The 26787-nt window shown below is 40.1% G+C and overlaps 2 protein-coding genes across 3 annotated transcripts; both read left to right on the forward strand.

Moving 5' to 3' along the window:
- Positions 1-13255: 13255 nt before the first annotated feature.
- LOC110921617 (protein NRT1/ PTR FAMILY 1.1) lies at positions 13256-14331 on the forward strand. 2 transcript variants are annotated; one of them, XM_022165966.2, is made up of 4 exons: positions 13256-13410; positions 13478-13695; positions 13928-14027; positions 14108-14331. In XM_022165966.2, the coding sequence occupies exons 1-4, from the start codon at positions 13308-13310 to the stop codon at positions 14176-14178; spliced, it is 492 nt and encodes a 163-aa protein (XP_022021658.1). In that variant the 5' UTR covers positions 13256-13307; the 3' UTR covers positions 14179-14331. The 2 variants fall into 2 exon arrangements, with proteins under 2 accessions (XP_022021658.1, XP_022021659.1); XM_022165967.2 differs by having other exon boundaries at positions 13264-13410; positions 13928-14012.
- A 2535-nt stretch (positions 14332-16866) lies between these two features.
- LOC110923600 (protein NRT1/ PTR FAMILY 1.1) lies at positions 16867-19724 on the forward strand. Its single transcript, XM_022167668.2, has 4 exons — positions 16867-17077; positions 17169-17386; positions 18098-18630; positions 18724-19724. Exons 1-4 carry the CDS (start codon positions 16882-16884, stop codon positions 19586-19588), a joined length of 1812 nt encoding a protein of 603 aa, XP_022023360.1. The 5' UTR covers positions 16867-16881; the 3' UTR covers positions 19589-19724.
- The last annotated feature ends 7063 nt before the right edge of the window (positions 19725-26787 follow it).

Consider the following 26787-nt stretch of genomic DNA (forward strand, 5'->3'; position numbering starts at 1 on the left):
ATTTTTTCTGTTAATGAAAAGGGCAATTTGGTCATTTTATATGTAATTCTGTTAACTAGAAGGGTAATTCGACCATATAAAATGACCGAATTGCCGTTTTCGTTAACTAGAAAAAATGGATGAAGTTAATCCAGTGGACTAAAATGGCAACGGTGAAACCTTTTTTACCCACAGACGAAAAATGAAACATTTGGACTAAACTGGCAAAATGATCCAAAACACTAGGACTAAAATGACATTTAACTCTAAAAAATTAAAGAGTTAATGCCAGTTAGTCCATGTGGTTTGAGCCATTTTGTCAGTTTAGTCCAAAGGTTTCATTTTTCGCCTGTGAGTCCAAAAAGGTTTCACCGTTGCCATTTTAGTCCATTGGTGAAGAGGTATGGTCCCAATTTCCCTGCCTACATGGCAGGGACCACACCATCTTTTGAGCACACTTGGCGACCACATCAGCACGACAATCCAGAAGCTTCTAGAAATTTCTGGAAGACCTGCAGGTGGCACCAAAGATGCTCTACCAGACATAAAGGACAAAACGTGTCACCAACCGCAGGATGCCACGTAGGCCTGCGGCAGATCAGGGGGCAGAACTGACAACGTCAGTACAAGGTTTCCAGCATGGACAAATGTAAGCACGCCACGTGTACCACTACACCAGCCACAGCAGAGCAGACCAAAAGGATATTCCCCTTGGTCGGATAGCTAGCGCGCACCCACAGCTGGCACAGCTGCTCCTCCCTCCTTTAACCTCCGGCTATAAATAAGACCCTTCATCATTCAGGTTCAGGATCTTCTTTACACTCTATATTCACTCTATATACACACTGTTTATTTCCTCTCAGAACAATACTTATTCTCACGCCGGAGCCTGGTTAAGAGGGAAATCCCCTTTCTCCCCCTCTTAACGAGACTGGCGGTGTTTACTGTTTTGTAGGTCTTGAGCCATCGATACGAGTAAAGAAAGAGGTTGAACCCCATAGATGAAACAACCCCATTGATTAACCTTGTGTTAACCAGTGTTTCAACATTAGAGTTGCTGAATGCAGGAATCATCAGAGAGGTCAGATACCAAACATGGGTAGCAAGCCCAGTAATGGTAAAGAAACCAAATGGCAGCTGGAGAATGTGCGTCGACTACAAGGACCTAAACAAGGCATGTCAGCGTGACTGCTACGCCTTGCCAGACATAGACGAAAAAAATCGATTCTCTAGCAACATTCAGGTGGAAATGCTTTCTGGACTGCTACAAAGGGTATCACCAGGTTCAAATGGCCGTCCAAGATGAGGATAAAACCGCCTTCCGCACACCAACGGGGTTGTACTGTTACACAAAGATGCCTTTCGGCTTAAAGAATGCAGGGGCGACATATCAAAGGTTGATGAACGAGACGTTCAGTGATTCTATTGGCAAGTATATAGAAGTGTACATGGATGATCTGGTGATTATGAGCAAGGAAGAGAACACGATGCTGGCGAACATCCAAAAGACTTTCAACACACTGCGCAGCGTGAGTATCAAGCTGAACCCAACAAAATGCTCATTCGGAATGGAAGAGGGAAAGTTCTTGGGCTTCATCGTCACAAAAGATGGTTTTAAGGTGAATCCAGAAAAGGTCCAAGCCATAGAAAGGATGCCTTCGCCATCAAACATCAAAGACATGCAAAAATTAGCAGGGCGACTAGCCGCGCTCAATCGTTTCCTAGCTAATCATGCCGCAAAATCCTTTCCATTCATCAAAACCTTGCCCAGTTGCATGAAGAAGAGCCAGTTCCAGTGGACTCCGGAAGCAGAGAGTGCTTTCCGCAAGATGAAAGATTGCCTCATCAAACTACCAACACTAACCGCACCAAACAAAGGAGAACCTCTAGTACTTTACCTGTCAGCTTCCAATAAGGCAGTCAGAGCAGTATTACTTGTCGATCGCCAAGGCGTTCAAACACCAGTCTATTATGTGTCACGAACCTTGACTGACCCAGAAACTCGGTATGCAATAATGGAAAAGCTAGTCCTTGCACTGATCCACGCTTCAAGACGGCTGTGCAGATATTTTGCCAATCACGTCATCCACGTGCTAACAAACTACAACATTGGAAACATCCTTGCAAGGCCAGAAGTATCAGGAAGGCTAGCCAAATGGGCAATAGAACTGGGAGGCCATAACGTGGTCTTCAGACCACGACCATCGATCAAAGGCCAAGTCTTGGCAGATTTTATGACGGAAGTCCCAGATGATAAAGACAGAGAATGCAAGGCAATGGAAAAAGCTGAGAAAAAGCAGATAGAAGAGCCATGGTTGTAATACACTGATGGTGCGCCTAACGAAGACGGAGCAGGCGCAGGGCTGGTGAGCCCTGACAAACATGAATTCACATACGCCATACGCCTAGATTTTAAGAGCACAAACAATGAAGCAGAGTATGAAGCTTTCCTAGCTGGCTTACGGTTGGCGATCAAAATGGGGGTCCGACACATCGAAGCACATGTGGACTCCATGCTGGTAGCAGGGCAAATCAACGGCCAATACGAAGCTAAGGGGGATATAATGGCACTCTACCTCAACCAAGCGAAAACATTGCTACAAACTTTCTATTCCTTCAAGGTGCACCACATAAACAGAAGCGAGAACAAGCCAGCAGACGCACTGAGCAAACTCGCATCAACAAGTTTTCAACACCTAGCAAAGGACGTGCGCATAGAAGTTTTAAGCAATCCATCCGTTCCACTCAGAGAAGTAAGCGTCATCCAAACAGGGACAACTTCTTGGATGACCCCAATAATCATGTACCTTCAATCAGGAACCCTCCCAGAAAACAAGGCAGAGGCAAGAAAAATCCAATACAAGGCTGAGCATTATCAGATGGCAGACGGAATTTTATACAGAAAGTCATACCTAGGTCCGTTGCTAAGATGCGTAGACGCCGAAGATGCAAATTACTTAATCCGGGAAGTTCACGAAGGAATTTGCGGTATTCATGCCGGACCTCGAATGGTGGTGGCAAAAGTGATGAATGCCGGGTATTACTGGCCTGGGATGCATCTAGACGCCGTAAAAGAATTAAGGAAGTGCAGCGGATGCCAAAGGCACGCGCCCAAGACCATGCACCCCAAAAACGAACTGGTACCTGTCACAACCGCGTGGCCATTTCAACAATGGGGCATAGACATGGTAGGCCCTTTTCCAGAGGCACCAGGGGCAGATAAGTTCATCATAGTCGCAGTCGACTATTTCACCAAATGGGTAGAGGCGAAGGCCCTTGCATCAACCACATCAACAGTCGTCAAGCGATTCATATGGGAACAAATCATATGCCGTTTTGGCTTACCCCTCAGAATCATCACCGATAATGGGACGAACTTTGCAGCAGACAACCTCGAACGGTGGTTCAAAGAATTGAACATCGAACACACCTTCTCTTCGGTTGCGCACCCGCAAGGGAATGGTCAAGTAGAGGCAGTCAACAAAAGCATCGTCGATGGCATAAAGGCAAGGCTTGGCGAGAAACGAAGAGGCTGGGTCGATGAACTACCCAGCATACTGTGGGCCCATAGAACAATGCCAAAGACAAGCAACGGTGAAACGCCGTTCAGCTTAGTCTATGGGTCTGAAGCAGTCATTCCAGCAGAAATCGGGCTGCCATCTCCAAGAATGCTCTCCATGAATTTAATCAACAACGACGAAGAAAGGAGGATTGATCTGGACCTCCTAGAAGAACGAAGAGAGATGGCAGCAATCAACGAGGCCAAATACAAAACGAAGCTGGAAAAATATTACAACTCCAGAGTCCGAGTCTGCACTTTTAACCCGGGAGACTATGTCCTAAGGGACAATGAAGCTTCCAACGCAGAGAAGCCCGGAAAACTGGCTCCCAAATGGGAAGGCCCATACGTAATCGATGCAGTACTCGGCAAGGGAGCTTACAAACTGCGCACCATCAACGACAAAGAGGTTCCACGAACCTGGAATGCTCAACAACTCCGAAAGTGCTACATGTAAAACAACTATGTAATCGTAAAGGGCGCACCGCCAACACATTTACTATAATACAAGAAGTGGTTGGCTACTTTTATTTCATGCAAATTTCTTGTCACAACTGCATTTATTACTTTGGGCGTACACGAAAACATCAATGGCTCGACCATAGGAAACGTTGTAGACCTCCAAAGCTCGTCACAACCAAGTGCACAGCCGGGTCAAAAACACAACCAAAGCCTACAAAACGCCAAAATAAAACTTCGTGCCCACATAAACACGAAAATATCGATAGCAAGGTAACTAAACATTGTAATGCTCCCAAGGCCGAACATAGCTGAGCTCACACAATAACCTGCAAATCGATCACTTCGTAAATCACACATAAGCGCGCACATTCAAACGACAGAATAAAACGTTGTAGTAACACAACATCACCTGTCAGCGCCATCATTCATTCGTGACACCTAATCAAAGTAATTAAACATGCACATATTATGACGATAAAAAAATTCGCATAAACACAAAAGCGATAAAATATGCATCAAACAAAAAAGATCAAGTACATATACCCACAACAGATAAACAAAAATAAAATTGTCTAAAAACAGTCAACACTACAGACCCATTCAAGGCCATACACGGCGCACAGGCCGGAATCCACCCATCAAGTTTGACTGGTGCCAGCACCTCCTGCTGCATCACCGTCATCTCCTAGAGCCTTCTTCAGTAAGGTGACCCCATCCAATTTGCGAGCCAACTTCTCTGCAGCTCGAACAACAGCAAACTCAAGGGTTGAAAAATCCTTGCGCTTAGCAGCGAACGCACCATCGCAATCTTCCTTGTGCAGCTCGAAATGATAATCTTTTTCTTTATTGATAACTGCTGCTTTGCCTTCAGCATACCCAAACTTTCGACCACTATTGTAAGCAGCCCGACCCAACTCAAACATATAAGTTGCAAGTTCAGGTGAGTGTAAAATACGATCAACAAGCTGCGTAGAAAGGGAGAATAAATGAAAAAGAAGTCACAAAAACAAAAAGAAAGGAAAGAACAAGGCAAACACAGAACATTACCAAGGGCACACCACGTGAAAGTAACCACTTGCTGTCAGCAGATGCCTCTTCAGCAAGAAGCTCAGAAGCTTGACACTCAGCCGTCTTCTCAACAAGAAGGCGTTGTGCAGCCTCACACTCAGCCGCCTTCTGCTGCGCGAGCACCTCTAACTTATCAATACGATCAACGTATTATTTCTCTTTCTTCTCAGCAGCAAGGCGCGCTTGATGAGCCTCATCAGCAAGTTGCGTTTTCTCACCAGACAAACGAACAATTGCATCACGCTGAGACTGCATCTCAGCATTGGTACGCTCGCACGCGGCTTCCCAATCTTTCTGTTTCTGAACATTCAACTGTTTTTGCTCTTCAAGCTTCTGTTCAGCATCAGATACCCTCCACTGCAAACCCTTCTTCTCCGCATTAAATTTCTCCCTCTCTTCAGCAAACAACTTCTTCGACTCCTCAAACTCGAGCGTCTCCTCTCCCATCAACCGCCACTCGCGAAGAATTTCCTGAGAAGTGACAAAGTAATTAACCTCGGCACGAACATGATCGTCCAACAAGGCAAATCGATTGCAGTTCTTCTTAAACATCCTCTCAGCAGGAGGAAAAGACATAGCAAAAAATTCATGACAATTGTTGACGTCGTTCATCCTGGAGCCCTGAGTAAGGTTCCAGCGCGGGGCGTGCGGTAAGTCATCACAAGCCGGATTCTGGGTACCCCAGGAATCAGCAGGATTATGTTCAAAATGCGGGCTGCGCACCACACCAGAAGTAGCCCCATCTCCACCAGGAGGACGTTTTGTATAAATGGTACGGGGTAGGGTAGCTTCACTAGACTTCACTTCCGTCTCGATGCCCTTACCCTTATCAGCTCCACCATCACCACCAACACCTCCAGCATCACCACCACCTTCACCTACATCTTCAGTAACTCCTCCCCCTTCCTTTTTGTCTGCCTCAACACCATCACGGGGAGGGGTCAGACCAACCGTCCTCGACGGTGGAGAAGTAGGCAGCGTGATCTGCGAAATATCCACAAACCGAGGTTTCTTGCCAGGCTTGATCACTGTCACAAAACAACAATTAAAAAACAACTTGGTGAAAGACACGGAAAACATACAACGAAAAGTCAATTACCAGTAGGAGGAGCAGATGCAGAAAATATCTCCTCCAAAAGATTTGCACGACCTCCACTAAACACACCTAGATAAACCTCAGACTCCGAAGGCGCTGGGGGAGCCTCCTTATGGAGTTTCGCTTTTTTTGGCAGCAAGAAGAGCAGCAGATTGCTCATCAAGTTGGCGTTTGTGATCCTCGAGGGCTTTCTTCTTCATGTGCTTAGTCAAGGTAGCACTATCATCAGGATCCGACTCTCGACTTCTCTCACCAACCCCTAGGCCAGACAACGTGTCAGAAACAACCACATAATCTAGACAAGGAAGAGTAGAGGGTTGCATACGAGAAGAACCAGCAGCTTTACCCTCAGTCTTTCCCTCCTTCCTCCCAGACTTATCAGTCCTTGCTTTCTTCCTCGGCTCCAACTAAGCAGACGGATCAACAGGCATTTCAGCATCATCATCATCACCAACAACCTCATGCACAGGTTCGGTAGCATCACCCTGCGCGGTACCTACACGTAACGAGAGGTTAGACCTTCAAGGTTTTGGTCAGAACTTCCACTTGAAAGAACAACGACTTCCTCTCGACCCGGGTCGACAGGGTCATTCCAAACATCTTCACCTAGAACCTCGTTGGCATATTTACTCAAGCTCTCATCACTCGGATGCAAAAAACGACCCCGGATTTGGTCTAGCCACGTCGGCTTCCAATATTCTTGAATAGCCTCAACCATGGCACCCGCTGACCTCGGTTCCAAGACATTTATCAAGCTGTAACCAACTGCAAAAAGAAAGAAGATAAGAGAACACACAAAAACATACCAAACATAAGGGAGAATAAATCAGCAATAACTTATAAAAGAAACATACATTTGCCATGATAGCTGTATACAGGTTGACCCAATGGATTCTTGGGCACCCACAACAAACTCATCCCTGCACCAACCAAATCCATCTCATCCAGCTGGGAAATGGCAATCGCTGTGACACCTCGAAAATTCCTGTCCATTAGAATAAAGACACGTGTCATGTGTGACAGACGTGTCAGAGAAACCAGATTTAATAAAGGGAGATGTGGTAGGATTTCTAATAAAAAGGGGCGTCATGTTATTTAAAATACCTCTGAACGACCCAAATTTTATAAATCCCAAGATCCTTAAATCAATTAATGATCATCTCATACGATAACTGGTTGCTCCCGAATAAATAAAGTTTCATCTTTATTAAGGGCTATGGAATTATAGATTGTTACTACTCCTAATTTAAATAAAATTCTTATAAATACGAATTGTATAGGCTTGGCCAACTCCTATGAAAATCCAAGACCCATCCTTGGTAATCTCCGTCAAATTTTCATGTCCCTTAATGAGTTAAATGGAATGGGGAATATGTAAGAGTTTTCCTTTCATGCAATGGCTGTATAAGCGGTCCCACAAGCTGCAAAAGAAAGGCATGTTTCGGGTATTTGTGATTGCATGGTCAAGACTTAAAAGTTTTCAAACTTTTGTCTTCTGGCCATCGCTTACGGACCGCAAGGCCCCTGGCTTACGGTCCGTAAGCAGGGTGCATGGGAGTTGTTTCGCAAGGATCGGTTACGGACCGCAAAGCCTTAGGCTTACGGTCCGTAAGGAGGGCACCTGAACCATGTTTCAGCAAGGTCGGTTACGGACCGCAAAGCTTTAAGCTTACGGTCCGTAAGGAAGGAATACGGACCGCAAGGCCATATGCTTACGGTCCGTAAGGACGTCGCTGGCAGCAGGTTTTGGACAGCTGCCTGTCCAACCAGTTAAACCAACTTAAAACGTAACATTTTGATTCTATGGGCTTCCTAGGCAGTATATAGACCCTTAGGGACATCTGGGATCATCTTGTAACTATCCTAGAGTTGTTTGGCATGATCCTAAAGCATCTAGTTCACTATATAAAGAGTTCAAGTGTGTTCTTTGAATCTTGCTCATTTGGAACACTTGGCTCAAGGCTCTCTGGAACTCCTCTGGTCACCAACTCATTTTCTTAGGCTCTCTAATCCATCTTAGGACTCTTGTAAGTGTCCTTAACCTTCTTTAATCCTTTCTAGCTTAGCTAATTAAGTAAAAGTCAAACCGCCGTAATTAAGGTTTGACTTCGTGATTAAGCATAATGTGCTCTGTCAAATCACGAATTTAAGATACCTTTAGGAAGGTAATTAAGTGGGTAACAAACCCTTAAAAGGATGTTTCCAGATTCCCACTCTAAGCATGTAAATTGTCGAGTCAAAGCTATCTATAAAAAGTCAACAGAATGCTTAAATTCAAATTAACGCATAATTAGCAATGTAGGTTGTATGTAACCTGTTTGAACATTAATATAACTTGGTAATAAGTGTAAGAACATGTTCCAACATGTTCAACTCGACAATTTTCTGTTTAGACCCGGTTCGGAACCGAAAGTCGCATAGTTTGACTTTCGCTTTGACTTTCAGTTCTGACCCGTTTTAGTCAAGATTAAAATTGCCTTAGAGCTTCTTTTGGACCTATTAACATGTTAGTATATCCTCCTGTGATTTTACAATGTGGTTCATTAGATATCTAGTTCGTATGCATGTTTCCGTTAAATGCCCATATGTTGACCATTATGCCCAAATGTCCAGAAATTATGATTTTTGAAAATATAAAAGGTTGGACACCTTAGTTACTGAAATATAAACTTGTCCACAAATTTTGACATCAGTTTGAGGTCTAGATTAAGAGTTATGCTCATTAGCGTAATTAGAAGCTTTCTTAGTAAATAATTAGCGTAATTAACGCATAACATATCTAAACCCGAATTTTATATCAAAACTTTATACCCACTGTTATATAATAATATTTTGGGAATTTTAAAGATTTTTATTCATTTTTAGGGTGAGCATAACTAGAGGTTCTAAGCTTATTTCGGCTTATGCCGATTTTACCCTTTTTGGTCATAAAATGAGTTTTACATAACCTTTTGACCCCAAACCTTTTTCTACTGATTTATTATGTTAAATATAATATTTTGAGCCTTCTGGAAATATAAAAATATCAGCTTTTCTTTTAAAACCCGGAAATGGCTCCAAATCGCCTTTTTAGGCATTTTTACGACATAGTATATGTCGAAACTAGATTTTATATAAAAGGTTTGATACCAACTGATGTATTTTATAAAAATCTATGTTATAACAGTAAACTAAAGTTAGAAACTCAGATTTTCCGTTTTTACCCTTTTAGCCTATGTAAAATTACCAAAATGCCCTTATGAGGTGTAATTGGCGTTTAAAAACATTTGGGGCATATTTGGACATACCTTTCTGATATTACAATATATTTGGTGCATATAATCTCAGGAAAACTTGCATATGACTTATATGGTTACTCGTTACGCACTTTCGTGTTCGGATCGGCTTATGTGACTAGTTCACGCATGATAGCCGAAACGGGTCAAACTGTATCATCTTAGTCTCTAAATTCAGAATGTGTTTAGCTTACCCATATTATACAAGTATCCAAGCTTGTAGGGTCTAGATCACATTCCTCCCCGGTATTCGCATTCCTCGCGATTAAACCATATTTACTCTTTGAAACTAACCGGTCTAGGCCTAGGCTATATTAAAGACCCGTTAGGATTCTAATAGGTTATTATAACCTTCGTTCCAGAATAGGAGCCCAGTAAAAGACACGTGCATTTTTGAAATCGTGGTTATACTTGCTCAGGTAAATACTTTTAACTTATTTTCCCTTATACGGGCTTGGGGGTACGGTATATAAAATACCGCTTGGTCTGGCAATTGACCCTAACTCATTAGTAGTTGGGTATTATCAATGTGACCCGTTTAAAAACCTGGTGTTGTTTGTTTTTATGCCTTGGCATCATTTTTGGCCACGACCTTGACACCCGGGTGTAGGCGTACACCCGGTATTATGTCCATTATTAAGGTATAAACGTTGGCTTCCCGCCGCTGACTTATACTAAGTGGTGTGTCATTTAACCTTAAACCCGATACGACTCGGGCGACTGAACGGTTAACAAACATGTAAATCTTTTACAAGTTTAACTTTGATTAATTATTCCCAAGTTATAAAATGTTTTGTGCCTTGTGCATTTAAAACCAATTTTTCAAATGTTTTCAAAATGAGTCAGTTAAATTGTATTTACCAGTGCAAACTGACGTATTTTCCCCAAAAAGATTAAGTGCAGGTGCTATACGAAATAGGCTGGTTTCTCCTTAGCATCGTAGAGTCTCGCAAGCTTTCAGGATGCATATATCTGTTGAACAATTTCTTTCTCTTTATTTTCGATCCGCCTGTGGATCTATTTCGACAAATTGTGATACTTGATATTACACTTTAATGTTGAAATAAATCTATTTTTATTTGCTTCCGCAGTGCATTATAATTTGTGTTGTTTGACATATGATGATATCAACTACGTCACGATACTCCCCCACCGGGCCCACCGGTGACACGTGGAAATTTGGGGTGTGACAGTCGCCTTGTGGGTTATCCTCTTATACCAATCCTGGGCAGCATAATCTTCCATAACATCCACCTTCGGAATCCCTTGACTCACCTGCCTATACGACATATCTATCGGAATTACACCACGACGGATGTAGAAAAATTTCTGCTTCCAGTCATGCAGGCTTTTCAACGGCACAGAACACACCGGAGCAACACCGATCCGTGCTTGAAACGAGTAGAAACCACTACCATAGGTAACACTATAAAACACATTGAACATCTCAAAAGTAGGCTCAATGCGGTAAGACCTACAGACATACTCAAAGTGAGTAATGCGTGGAAGCCCGATAGCGTTAATCTGTGAAATATGCAGTCCATAACCCCTTAGGACAGCAGCAGTAAACTTCGTAATAGGTAGTCTGAAACTACCTTCCCGAAAGAATGCAGCATATAAAGTGATATAGCCTGGAGGGGCGTCCAACATGGTAGAACCGGCAGGGGGATATTGGGCTCCCCACTCAGGTCGGAAACCCATTCCCCGCACAAGATTCAGAAACTCCTCCTCCTTCCACCCAATGACCGTCTGGTCAGGACCAGGAGGAGCCCTCCCCTTATATTTTATCTTCCGTTGCGTAGGATTCGTACCAGACATGGTATAAATACAGAGAAGTCGGAAACAGGAACTCAAGAAAACTATTGAAACAACGGATAGTGACGGGAGAAGATCGAAGGAAAACACACTTGAAATTTGAAAATGTAGGGAGAAAGGAGTAACCGCCTCCTATTTATACACATCGCATTTAATGCGATAGGTAGTGGACCGTCAGAATACAGGAAAAGCAACCGGTAAAGGAGTGACACGTCAGAGGAGAGAGAAGACGTCAGCTCTTTTTTCGGGAAGCATGGGCGACAAGGCCAGTTGACGTGACAGAAAGTAACTGAAAAAGCAACTGTTCACCTCCGATAAGACAGGGACGTCAGCTAGTCACACAAAACACTTCCCCATAACCACCAAGCTTCCATTAGAAGGAAACAACAAAGGGCCAAAACCCATGCGCGATGCGTCCATTTGGCTCACTTTTTTCAAAGGGCCAAAACCCATGCGCGATGCGGCCATTTGGCTCACTTTTTTCAAAGGGCCAAAACCCATGCGCGATGCGGCCATTTGGCTCACTTTTTACAAAGGGCCAAAACCCATGCACGATGCGTCCATTTGGCTCACTTTTACAAAGGGCCAAAACCCATGCGCGATGCGTCCATTTGGCTCACTTTTTACAAAGGACCAAAACCCATGCGCGATGCGTCCATTTGGCTCACCATTTACAAAAAGCCAAGACCCACGCGCCATGCGTCCATTAGGCCCATTTTCTATAATGTACCAAACTACACGCGCTGCATAAAAACCACTACTCTCATAAGTCCAGAATCCCTCCTAGACGATCAACTCAACTAGAAGGCACACTGGACTGGGGGGACTTGAAGAGGTACGGTCCCAATTTCCCTGCCTACATGGCAGGGAACACACCATCTTTTGAGCACACTTGGCGACCACATCAGCATGACAATCCAGAAGCTTCTAGAAACTTCTGGAAGACCTACAGGTGGCACCAAAGATGCTCTACCAGACCTAAAGGACAAAACGTGTCACCAACCGCAGGATGCCACGTAGGCCTGCGGCAGATCAGGGGGCAGAACTGACGACGTCAGTACAAGGTTTCCAGCATGGACAAATGTAAGCACGCCACGTGTACCACTACACCAGCCACATCAGAGCAGACCAAAAGGATATTCCCTTTGGTCGGACAGCTGGCGCGCACCCACAGCTGACACAGCTGCTCCTCCTTCCTTTAACCTCCGGCTATAAATAAGACCCTTCATCATTCAGGTTCAGGATCTTCTTTACACTCTATATTCACTCTATATACACACTGTTTTTTCCTCTCAGAACAGTACTTATTCTCACGCCGGGGCCTGGTTAAGAGGGAAATCCCCTTTCTCCCCCTCTTAACGGGACTGACGGTGTTTACTGTTTTGCAGGTCTTGAGCCATCGATACGAGTAAAGAAAGAGGTTGAACCCCATAGATGAAACAACCCAATTGATTAACCTTGTGTTAACCAGTGTTTCAACAATTGGGTTAACTTCATCTATTTTTTTCTGTAACGAGAAAGATAATTCGGTCATTTTATATGGCTGAATTGCCCCTCTAGTTAACAAAATTACATATAAAATAACCGAATTGCCCTTCTCATTAACAGAAAAAATGGATGAAGTTAACCCAGTGAACTAAAATGGCAACGGTGAAACCTTTTTGAACCCACAGACGAAAAATAAAACTATTGAATTAAATTGACAAAATGGTCCAAAACACAAGGACTAAAATGGCATTTAACTATAAAAAAGTTAAATATCAAGAAAAACAAGATTAATTTTTTTTTATTCAATCATTGATTGTTGCTATCTAATTAATAATATCTTGATTTTCTTGATTACAATATCGATCACAGATGTGACAGAAAAAGCATATGCTATATATGTCTCTTTACTCAACTCCCACGTGTATATTTTTAACTTTTGTGTACTTGTCACTCAAAATATTCAACATAATGAATTTATTAGTTCTTTACTTCTTGATGATCAACGAACATGCTTCTGTCAACTCCTTTTTATGTTAACTGAAATCAACCAAACCATCAATCATCAATGGAAGAAGAAGACTTGAATATTGAAGATCAACAAACCAAATCACTTCTTGACACTAATCATGATCACAAGGGTGGTATGAAAACCATGCCATTCATCATAGGTATCACCAAACTGTTTAATCATATTCTTCGAAAACCTTTCGATATTGATTTTGTGTTTGCGGGCAGTGAATGAAGCGTTTGAGAAAGTCGCGAGTTATGGATTGTTGCCGAACATGATACTCTACCTTACGGAGGTTTATAACATGCAAGCAGTAACTGGAGCAACCGTATTGTACATCTGGTCAGCGTTTTCGAATGGGCTCTCACTTTTTGGTGCTTTCGTTTCGGATTCTTACTTGGGTCCATTTCGGGTCATTGCATTCGGGTCTCTCTCCACCCTTCTTGTAAGCCAAGATCTATGTTTTTGATTTAGTTAGGGGTGTTGATCAGGTTTATTATTCGGGTTTTGGGTTGTTTTTGTCGGGTTATTCTGGTTTTTTGAGCATATTCTGCGCGATGCGATCTAATAAAAGTAATTCGATGTTATGTATTTATGTGAGAATGCGAATCTTCAAATACGTTGGAGGGTATGTGTTGCTAACAGTTTTGTTATTGATAATGAAATTAAAAATGCAGGTACGTAAGTGTCGGGCTCTCAAGGATTTAAGGCTCGGTGTAAGGAATGAATCCGAAGAACATTCGATGGAAGCTTATTACAATAGTAGACAACTATCTGGTTATTCGTTATTATGTGATTATTTAAAGATATATGATTTCACCGTTTACTAACATGTTGGTTATTTATGGTGACCGCAGAACATCGGATTTTCACGATGAACAAGTCAACGGGAATTGAGTCGAAGACCAAGGATTGTACGGGGATGTGATCACATGTTTGAAGTCGTTTGTAATATAATTTTCTTGATTATATATGAATGAGATAAAAGATTTAAATTAAGCCGATTCGAATGGCTTATTAACAAGTTGTATGACTGTTAAGAAAAGAAATTTTAAGGCTCGTATTTTCCGCTGCGTCGTTTTAAGGTTAAACATGTCAGAGTCTTACACCAGTACTCAATCGATGGTCACGTTTGTTCGGTTAAATTTAAAAACTCAGACCCATTGCAATTGTGGTCCAATTTGTTCAAATACATAAGGCTCCATAGCACAACATATCACATCACATCACATATCATGTGATGCGCACATCATAGAATCACATCACGTGATCCGATCTCATAACCGCATATTTGATGCTCACATACTACAAACCAAACTGGTCCAAAATATAGAAATGACGGTTATTAATCAGGTTAAAAATGATAACTTAGTGGTACAAATCTACCCATTTAGCTGAGTGTTAAAAAGAAATCTTGTTTTGACATATTATGTAACTTGTCTATTTTGCCACCTGTTTCCGTAATTAGTTGCTTATCTAACATGTGTTATCTAGCATTTTAGGTTTCTTAACAAAACGTGTGTTGTTAGAGATGTGAACATTGGTTCTTCGAGCTCGAACCTTTGTGGTGTCCCCAGAGTCTAAAATGTGGAATCCCTCAAATCCCTAATCTACCAGTGTGATTGGATTATCAAGAGGATATGCTTTCCAATTACCTTATGTAGTTATGTTACTCTAATCCAATCTATTTTGTTTAGTTTCTTAGAATTACTATGTTGTTATTCAAACATATACAAGCTCATTATTATTATTATTATTATTATTATTATTATTATTATTATTATTATTTTATTATTATTATTATTATTATTATTATTATTATTATTATTACTTTTACTATTTTATTATTATTATTATTATTTATTATTATTATTATTACTATTACTATTTTAAATTATTGATTTTCGGTATTCGTGAAAATGAATTCCTGCTATATATATATTTTTCTTCAAGTGTTGCTTCTTAATAATAGGTTTTCAACTTTAGCTCCTTTGTGCACATGAGCCCATCTAATCTAATGGGTGTGACCACGGCGTGGGTGGATTTTTCGTGGGTCGCCCTACGAACACACAAACCTTTTTAATTAAGGAATATGCTAGAGAATAGTAATAAAGTTTTAATAGTGTTTCAATTAAGTCACTAATAAAATTTATTGTTTCGATTAGATCATTGTACTATATTTTGGTGTTGTAATGTTAGATATTTTACCTGAATAGCAGGTCATAGTCCTACATGACATTTATTTAACCTTTTTTTTATAAAAAAACATGATGACATGGAATCAAATAAAAGAAATATAATAAATCAAAACCCAAAACGGTCCAATATTACAAATCGTAAATCAAATCAAACATATATAATAAATTACAAACAAATCAAAACCCAAAACAATCAACTTTAACAATTGTAACCCCTAACAATTGCTTCTTTTGAGTCTCCATCACGCATGCAACCACCCATTTGCTTAGGATTATTTCCATCTCTGTACAAAACATCCTCATCCTTGTCATAGTCTTCCTTCATGGTATGAAGTTCACTATGGAACTCTATGTCGTGGTGTAGGAGTAATTAGTATTTTCTTTTATTAAAAATTTACTAACATCTAACTATTTTTTCACGATTTTATAAAAAAAAAATTGATAACATTTTAGAGATTCTGAAAAAAATCACATTTTTTTATTTTTCGCATTTTTTAACTTTTCTACAATTTTTAAAAATTTTTTTAAACATGTTTCACATTTTTTTTTCTAATCCATTTGGCATTTATGTGCCATGTCAACAAATGTTTTAAATAAAAAACCCAAATAAATGCCATTTAGGATGGATGACCTTCTATTTAGGTAAAATATCTAGGACTGAAACATCAACTGAAACTTGAATGACCTAATTAGAAAAAAAGAATTACGAGTGACCTAATTAGAACAATTTTGAAACTCGGTTACTATTGTACGTACAAAGTTAACCCCTTTTAATTATATCTTTTCAACCCAATCACTCAACCATATCACAATCGTTTTGGCCATATATAGGAAAGCTTATTAACAATCTTTATGTGGAATCCTCAGTCTCACAATGTCATTTTATATGGCTGAATTGCCCTTTTAGTTAACAGAATTACATACAAAATGACTAAATTGGCATTCTCGTTAACAGAAAAAATGGATGAAGTTAACCCAGTGGACTAAAATGACAACTGTGAAACCTTTTTGGACCCACAGGTTAAAAATGAAACCTTTGGATTAAACTGGCAAAATGGCCCAAACCACAGGAACTAAAATAGCATTTAACTCTATTATTTCAAATTATCGATTTTCGGTATTCGTGAAAATAAATTCCTCATATATTTTATCAAGTTTACTTCTTATTAATCAAGTCGAACTCGAGCCTCAAATCTCAGCTCGATTTGTAATTCGAGCTCGAGCCGAGCCAGCTCGAATTGAGTTCGAACCAAGCTCGGCTCGTTTACAGCCCTACTTCTTAATAATACGTTTTCAACTTTAGCTCCTTTGTGCACATGAGCCCATTTGATGGGTGTGACCACAGCGTGGATCGCCCCTCGAACACACCCTTTTTAATTATATCTTTTCCACCCAATCACTCAAACAATATCACAATCGTTTTGGCCATATATATGAAAGCTTATCAACAATCTTTATGTGGACTCCTCAATCTCTCAATGTCACTTGAATCAAGAGACCATCGATCCACCATGGGAACACACTTGAATCAAGAGACATCGAGCATCAAAGCCGAGTTACAATCGAAATTACTCCACGACGATCACCATGTTCAAAAGGGTGGTCTCAGGACAATGCCCTTCATCATAGGTACATACATTATTTGTTCATCACTTTCGGTTTCGGTTTTGGTTTTGGTTTTGGTTTTGGTTTTGATTTAACTTTGTGTTTTGTTTTGTAGTAAATGAAGCATTTGAGAGTATTGCAAGCTATGGATTGCTGGCGAACATGATCTTCTATCTAATGGAAGTTTATCACATGGAAGCTGCAACCGGAACCATCGTACTCTCCATTTGGACCGCGCTTTCGAATGGTCTCTCCGTTGTTGGGGGTGTCATATCCGACGCTTATTTGGGTCGATTTCGGGTCATTGCAACCGGGTCTCTGTTTAGTCTTGTTGTAAGTCCATATCATCCATATTCGTGTTTTCGGGTGGGCATGCAAATATGGGTCGGTTTTGAGCTAAAACCAAATAAAAATCCTAAAATTCGTGTTTTTGGCATGGCATTTGAAGTTGAAATTTTTGGGATGAAAAAATCTGGGGCCAAAATTATTTTTTGTTAGCTAATGATTGATTGATTATTCCACTATTTTGCCTTAATTTTTTTTGTTACACCATTTGTCAACTTCTTAACTTTCAAAAAATAAATCTTTTAATATGTGGGTCCTTAACAACTTTTTTTCTAACCCTTTTGGCCCCTATCACTAATCCCATCCATTTACTTTTAGAGGCCAAAAAGGTTAGAAAAAAGATGTTGGGGGCCAAAAGAGTTTGGAAAAAAGACGTTGGGGGCTCAGACGTTAAAAGATTTCCTTTTGGGATACAAGTGATATGACCACAGGGGCCAAAATCGTAATTTACTCTTTAAAATTTAAAATAAAAATCTAAATTTCAATAATAAACAATATGAAATATATGGTTTTTTTTTGGTTCTGCTTTTTTGGTTTTTAGAAAAGGAAAAACTGAATCCGAACCGTAAACTTTGGTTTAAAGAAATACCAGACCGACCCGTTAGTTTTTAGTATGGTTCGGGTATTACGGTTAATATGGTTTCGGTTCGGTTATATCGATTTTAAATCTCACCACTAGTTGATTTTTTTTTGCAACAGGGGGTGACATTTCTCTGGTTGACATCCATTGTTCCACAACTAACACCTTCATCTTGCCAAGGGCCGGACACGGGTTGCGCCCCGCCAACACGAGCCCAACTCGGTTTCCTCTACGCATCTTTTGGTCTAATGTCGATCGGGTCGGCTTGCATCAGACCGTGTTCCATAGCCTTTGGTGCAGACCAGCTCAAACACCATAACAACCAGAGGCTCATCGATAGCTACTTTAACTGGTACTATGCTGCCAACACGATTTCCATTGCTATTGCTACTACTGTTGTGGTCTACATTCAAGACCAATTTGGTTGGCGGGTCGGGTTTGCAGTTCCAGTTTTGGCCATGTTCTGTTCTGCTCTCATGTTCTTACTTGGGTCACCTCTTTATGTCAAAGTCAAAGTTGACAAGAGCCCATTTTCGGGTTTGATTCAAGTCTTAATCGTTGCGTTTAGGAACCGTAAGATCCTTCTTCTTCCCGATGACTGCTATAATCATAGCAATGAAACGGATCGAGTTGAGCTAACCGACAGTTTGAGGTTCGAAAATTACTCATTACATGACGTGTTATCTAACTTGTCTATTTTGTCACCTCTAATTTTATTTTGTTATTATCTAAATTTGTATTTTAGGTTTCTTAACAAAGCGTGTGTTGTTAGATATGTGGACATTGGTTCTTCGGGCTCAAACTCAAGTGGTATCACCACAGTCGAAAATGTGGAATCCCTTAAATCCCTAATTCGGATAATACCTATTTGGTCATCGGGCATTCTACTATTCGTAAACGTGTTGCAAACGTACCCAACACTTACACTTGAAGCCGAAAAAATGAACCGAAAGATCACCTCAAGGTTCGAGATCCCGGCAGCATCTTTCAGCTTGTTCATGCTTTTGACAATCACAATATGGATCCCATTTTATGACCGTGTTATGATCCCGTTTCTAGCAAAATTTACACACGAGCCTCGTGGCCTCAACCTAAAAACCCGAATGGGAGTTGGGATAATATTGTCAATCATAACCATGGTAGTATCTGCAATCGTGGAAACCATAAGGCGTGATTTAGCAAACTCAAACACGACGGTTGTCATGTCAGCAATGTGGTTGGTCCCACGGTTTGTATTACTAGGTTTAACCGAAGCGTTTAATGCAATTGGACAATTGGAGTTTTATTATTCCGAGCTCCCAAATAGTATGTCAAGTTTAGCAACGGTTATGTTTATGGTGAGCATGGCGGTTGCTTCGGTTGTTGCAAGCCTTTTAACTAATATTGTGGACTCGGTTACTAGCCAAGGAGGTGACGTAAGTTGGTTGTCGAGTGATATCGACGAGGGACACGTGGATTACTATTATTGGTTGCTTAGTTTCTTGACTTTTCTCAACTTTGTCTACTACTTAATTTGCTGTCGTGTTCATCAGAGTTTTTCTTCTTCGGAAAGTAGGTTGTCCCATGCCATCGATAAAGAAAGTTTTGATGGCATTGAAGGCAAACCTTGAGTTATAACTATAAGTATCTAAATACAATTTGTATGTTGGGTAAATAATAGTTAGGATCGTTATAAGTTATAGCGTCGTTTATTTGGAGCTATAAACTTTTGTTGTTTATGTTTATTTTTTCCGGATGTTTATCAAATAATCTGTTAGTATCCTGCTGATATGAACTCGAAATCTGAAACAGAAAAACAGAAAAGTAGAAAAGAATCAGTAACAGTGAACCGAGCTTGTGTTTGACACAATTCCCTTAAACAGATTCACGATCTGTTCCCAGGGTACGCCGGTTCAAAGCAGCAACAGCGCACAGCCGGACTTGAGACTTGCCTGAAAAGAAACATGAGAGATGTCGTTGCAGAGATTGAGAGAGGAGAAGTTGTTTGATGGTGTGTCTCAGCTGTGTTGGTATGATCTAGTTTTATAGTCACAGAACTCATAACTGAATTCTGGACATTAATTGTAGCAAATTAAAAACCAAATAATGGCCATTAGTACCGTTTTAAAACCGATATTAGTAACCGTTTAAAAATGAAACTCAATAATGATCATCATCATCAATACTGAATAATCATTTCAGTTTAAAACTCATTAACAAGAACAAAAGTTTCAGTTTCAAAGACTAATTAAAAAATTAGTCGGTCTAGAGCGCAAAAACTGCCTCACGTGGGCCCGGGTTTTTGGAGCTGCATTCGTGTCCACAGGACGTGCGAGCACACACGAGTTCAACCAAATTCCAGTTTCGAAACTCAATTTGTGCACCCCCTGCACACGCGGGTAGGACTTGTGATAAAACATGTCATAAGACTACATTTGGTTGGTTAAGGTTTTACCTTATAAATAACCTTTCCTTTTGTTCCCACACCAATGTGGGACAAGGTGGTTTTACCACTTGAGACTTTCATTCACACCAAAACTTCCGACAATCCCAATGGAGGTCGATCTCAGAAACAACATTATTCCATTTGATTTCAGCAGTTGAGTTTTGCATACGATAGGTAGGTGTTACCCTTTGAACCTTCGCTCATGAAATGCAAATGCACTTAGCCCACTGGCTCTGAGTAGGCATCAATGTCTTTGAACTCGTCTGCCGTTTATGTAGACGACAATACATTTCACACAAGACTCTCCCTGAAAACTTCAAGTCCTTATAGTTATGTTCATTATGGTCATGAACATGAGCCTGGTTCTGCAAGAGCCATTAAGTATTGTGCCCCAACAATACCCTTCGAAGCGACTCCACTTCTCTCTCACGTAGGTGATTCACTATGTATGGTTACCTTAGTCGAATCATTAAAAGCCATAGGCTTAGCCTCACACTTGTCAGTTTTAGGAATGGGCTAGGAAGTTTATTAAGCTTTGTAATAAACTCCCTTTTAAATACGTAGGGTTATCCCCCACAGTGACCTCACTCATTCATACAATTAGGTTTTCCTATTGAACTCAGTTCTCGGGATCTCCAGTCTATTGAGCTACGTTTCCATCATATGAACTTAATTTTTCAAGGGCTTAAGTTCCATTCCCATAGATGACTTCTGAACTAACTAACTAACTATCTACTTAGTTCAGAACCGAAAGATCACCTCGAGGTTCCAGATCCCGGCAGCATCTTTCAGCTTGTTCATGCTTTTGGCAATCACAATTTGGATTCCGTTTTATGGCCGTGTTATGGTCCCGTTTCTAGCAAAATTTACACACGAGCCTCGTGGACTCAACCTGAAAACCCGAATGGGAGTTGGGATAACATTGTCAATCATAACCATGGTAGTGTCCGCCATCGTGGAAACCATAAGGCGTGATTTAGCAAACTCAAACACGATGGTTGTCATGTCAGCAATGTGGTTGGTCCCACGGTTTGTATTAGTAGGTTTAACCGAAGCGTTTAATGCAATTGGACAATTGGAGTTTTATTATTCCGAGCTCCCAAATAGTATGTCAAGTTTAGCAATGGTTATGTTTATGGTGAGCGTGGCGGTTGCTTCGCTTGTTGCAAGCCTTTTAACTAATATTGTGGACTCGGTTACTTGCCAAGGAGGTGGCGTAAGTTGGCTGTCGAGTGATATTGACGAGGGACACGTGGATTACTATTATTGATTGCTTAGTTTCTTGACTTTGCTCAACTTTGTCTACCACTAAATTTGTTGTCATGTCCATCGGAGTTTTTCTTCGTCAGAAAGTAGGTTGTCCCATGCCGTCGATAAAGAAAGACTTGATAGCATTGAAGGAAAACCTTGAGCTTCAATTATAAGTATCTAAATACAATTTGTATGTTGGGTAAATAATAGTGGGGGGATCATTATAAGTTACAACGTTTATTTGGAGCTATAAACGTTTGTTGTTTTTGTTTATTTTTTCGGGATGTTTAGCAAATAATCAGATACAGAAAACATAATTTTTGTGAATGAATATGAGGTTCACATACATGAATCTAACACTAGCTTGAGCATAGAGTTCGATTCAAATTAAAGCAAGTTCCCAAAGTATTCCATACATCAAATGCATCGATCTTACAAAGAGTTTGTAAGATCGATGTAATGAAAAATGAATAAAGATAAAATAAATATAATAAATTAAATAACTATGTATTGTTGAAAAGATATATAAATTATTATTATTGTTTTTTTACTGAATGAAATTTTTCATTAAAATGCCAAAGTAACAAGTTACAAACAAGTGGCAGATAAACGGGCAACAAGCTGCGCCGCAACCCCCTTTTGAATTGCAAAACCAATCCTGCTAAAGACAAAACGACCCTTAAAGGTTGAGGGATTACTATTCACAACCCGTTGAACCCTGTTTAGGAATTCCACAGCCTCTGGGACTAGGGACCCAAATGTATCAAAAGCGAATGGGATAAACACATGTTGATTCTCTAAACATACCTTCTCATGTTTAGCGACCTTGCTTGATTCCGCCTTCAACGCAGCCTGACCAGCAACAAACCCATTATCCCTGAGCCCAACAAGAGGGGACACTCCTGTAAGGTCCACACAAGCGTGTTTTCCCCTGGCCCACCCAAACACAAGAATATCAGCTGGTCGAAGAGTAGACCTCCCATCGAGCGGGTCCGTCAAAAAGTTCACCGGAGCCTCCTTTTTTGCTAAAATCCCTGCCCGCTTTAAAAGAAATTTTAACTTGTAATATAATTTTTTATATTAATATTTTTTATTGAAAAAATCTAATTTAAAATGTCTACGTTTCAGTATAAAATACAATGTTAAATTATTAGAGGATGATGTTGTATTTGTAGCTTGATACTGCATAAATGAAAGTTGAAGGACACATTTAGTCTTTTGTAAATCTACCCATTAAAAAAGAGTTGTTAGGTAGTTATATCATCATATACATATAATTGTTTTAGAATGATACTCTTTTGAATTTTTTTTTAACTGCCAATGAATCTTTCAAATTGTTTGTTGGCGAAATTCATCACATCGGGATACACTCGTCTCCGAATCAGAGAAAACCCTCACTTAGGACCGAAGCCCATAAACACTTTGAATTCTTTATTTAAATTGGAATTCTTGAGAATCATCTATTGTCCATATGACGCCATTGAATGGGTGTGGCCAGGTCGTGAGTGGATTTATTCTGGGGTGACTCACAATCATTGGGTACAATAACTTATTCATAATTTCATATCACAATCTTTTTCTTTATTTTTATTCTGTCAAAACTGTTACACACTTTAAAAAGGGAAAATTATGGCAGTGGCCTTTGACCAAGGCAATTTACAAAACTAGCCATTTGACCATGCATAAAAAAGCCCGGTCACGCTCCCCCATCCCAGTGAACCGTCATTTTTATGCACCTTCAATCCAGCCACAAGCAAGCGGACACGTGTCCTCCTAGCTGAACCGGCTTTATGACCTCTGACCGCCGAGCCGTTTCATGCCCAAGCCGAGCCGCTTCGCCCCCTGCCCCACAAGCTAGCCAAGCCGCTACAAGTACAAGCCATGACCTTTCAAGGCCAAGCCGAGCCGCTACGTTTTTGTGTATATATATGTTTACCACAATTACAAGCCATGACCTTTCAAGGCCAAGCCGAGCCTCTACAAGTACAAGCCATGACCTTTCATGACTTTGAGATTTATGGTGTTAAATTTTCAAAACTCTTGTTAAATTTCAGTAGTATTTAAAAAAAAATATCAAAATACATCAAAATATGTCAAATTGGTTTTTAAAGTATAGGTGGGACAAATTTTTTCAATGTTGTATTTTTTAAGAAAATGACGTTTTTCTTAGCTTTAAAAAACCCAATCCCATACAGAAGGAGTTCTCTACTCTGTGTTCTCTCCTTTTCTATGGAACCTCTCGATTTTATGCCAATTTTTTCATCGGGTGGGTTACCTCTCGGTTTTATGATGTTTTTCTTAGGTTTAAAATCTCAAACTCATTATATTTGTAGTGGGTTAGGATCAAAGAAAAGCTTTTGTATTTAACAACTTTTCTTTGATTTCATTTTTGCTTTAACCTTTATATACGCTTGGTTAGCTCTCGGTTATTTTTAACTTCAATGTAATACTTTTCTCCATATTTTTTTTATTGTTTTCAGGCCAAATAAACATTACTCAAAATTACTTATCTTTTTATTAATTTGCAGGTATCATTATTGGAGTTTATATCGGCAAGGAGATGGAAAACATGCGACAAATATATATATTTATGTCAATTTCTCATCAGGCGTGTTATGTATTGGCTTTCATGACGTTTTTCTTAGCTTTAAAATCCGGAGCTCACTTTCATTTAATGTTGCCGTAATTTGTAAATTAAATTGTAATTTTCCGGTTAATATATGATAAATTTTATATTTTATGTACATTGCAATAGACACTAAATAAGACAAGACTTTATTTATTAAGATACAATAGCAAATAAACGAACAAGCATTTATATAAACGTACGATTAAACTAAAAGACTAAGAAATAAAAATAGACTATTCCTAAGGCCAATCACCCATAAAGAATGGGGCGGCGAGACCGAACGATCACTGTCACGACCGTCAGATCTTGGCGAGTACCAACATGTACGATGTGGGCTCTCCGGTGTTGGGCATCGAGTGTCCTCCTCCCCCCACCATTCTACGTATTCCTCTCCCGGGTCCGTTTCATAGCCTTCCGGTCTTCCTTGCTCCAACATCTGGTTAGGTTGATGACTGTTTGGCGATTCAATTTGAAGTGTGCTCATTGCTAAATCGTATGCCAAGTTCAAATCTTGAACTGTTAAATCGTCTGGATGTTCTTGCTAGTAATATTCATAAACAATGGTTTCGTTTTTTAGTGGTTGGTTTGCAGCTGAGGTAATTGAAGGTGGTGGGTTTATAGTTTCTTGGTTCAGACGACGTCGTCTTAATCACCCAGGTGCGGGAAGTATTTGGTTCGAAGGTGGAGGGTTCGGCCGACGTCGAGTGGATCGCCGACGGGGTGTGGATACCACTGGTTCGATAGTATCTTGGTTACCTACACCCATGTTGGTGTTCATAGTGAGTTATGTTTATTTTGAAGGTGTAAAGGTGTGTGTGGATGTTGGGGGGTTTATATAAGAACGAAATTTTAAAAATAGTAAATGAAGTCATCGTAATTCCATATAAATAATTAAACACTTAAAATAAATATCACTAAACAACATTTGGACGTGGTAAACATCGTCATAAATACAGTTTATCGGCCATGAAACGTCTGTATGCTAAAAAAATTTGAATTGTTTCACCGGATCGATTAATTGGTTTGTCTGTTACTAGATGCTCCATAAGCATACACAGATAGACTCCCTCATTTCCTGAGAGTGACCTGTTAGACACCATGTATTCTTCATTAAGCTCGAAAGTCATGCATTTTTCCGGTTTGCCCGTCTTTTTCCAATACCGCAAATGCACCAACAAAGCTCCTAAATAAACGGCGATCTTTGTCAACCGTGGGTGAATGACATTTCTGTACTTTTCACCAACACATATGTCTTCACATGCGTATATAACTAATTCTTGAGTTACAAACTCAAGTCGAAGCAGCAGCCATTCCCTATTTTCCAGTGGGAGTGGGAAAAAAACGTAATCAACGTCGATGAAAGAAGGAAATGGGTTTAATTTACCATTAGCATAATAGCCACGTTTTTAGTAACGGAGTCTAATAAATTCTCATAAAATTGTGGTGGTAGAATAGTCCAACGCAAGTTTAGCATTGTATCCCTTTGAAGTTTTCTACTCCTCCAAGCCATTAGTCTTCCAACCCATCCTTCAATATGCTGTACAAGTATCATTTATTAATTGTTAAATATGTTAACACCAAAAATAAATTACTTGAATCAAAATACGACATATTGTAGAAAGATATTCCTTGGCTATTACTGGGTAAGTATAATTGGGTACTGTTTTCATAAATTTTTTTTTATCATTTTCGTCAAGAGATAAATTTAAATCAGGAACTTTGAAATTGTTTAAAGATGCACAATCAGAAGAATCAACATATCCTCCTTGAATGACATATAATTGAAATAATTCAAACGGTTTACTCTGAGCCAAATTAAAGAAAAAACCAACATCATTATCATTCATTATATCGGTCGGATCTGTAAACGAAGACATCCGGTAGGATATCCGAGTAATATTTTGAATATCACACATCTTGCGAATATAACTTAAAAAAGTGATGTAGGAAAAATTGGTTTCAACTTCTAAACCACGTCTAATAATACAATCGTGACCGGCAACATATTCGATGTTCCCGTTAACAACCTCCCAGTTTCCCCCGGTGTATATCACAAACTTAACACCCATGAGTTATACTAAACGCTACCAAAGTATGTATTCAAACAAAGAAAACGAGAAGACAAAAACACATGTGTGCAAAATCCAGATGTTATATATATAGTTACGAAATTATACATAAAAAACACATGTAAAGGCTTGGGCATGTGTTGAAAGGTCATAAAATTCAAATGAAACGGCTTGGGGTAGGTGGCAATGCTGAAGCGGCTTAGATCCAGGGTGTAGCGGCTCGGGATGGGGCGAAGCGGTTCGGCTTGGCCATGAAACGGCATGGCTTGGCAGTACCACAAAGCGGCATAAATCAGAGATTGGGCGAAGCGGCTCGGCTTGGGCATGAAACGGCTCGACGGTCAGAGGTAGCGGCATAAAGCCGGTTCAGCTAGGAGGACACGTGTCCGCTTGGTTGTGGCTGGATTGAAGGTGCATAAAAATGACGGTTCACTG

Source organism: Helianthus annuus, chromosome 1 (genome assembly GCF_002127325.2).
Source record: "Helianthus annuus cultivar XRQ/B chromosome 1, HanXRQr2.0-SUNRISE, whole genome shotgun sequence".
NCBI classification, from domain to species: domain Eukaryota; kingdom Viridiplantae; phylum Streptophyta; class Magnoliopsida; order Asterales; family Asteraceae; genus Helianthus; species Helianthus annuus.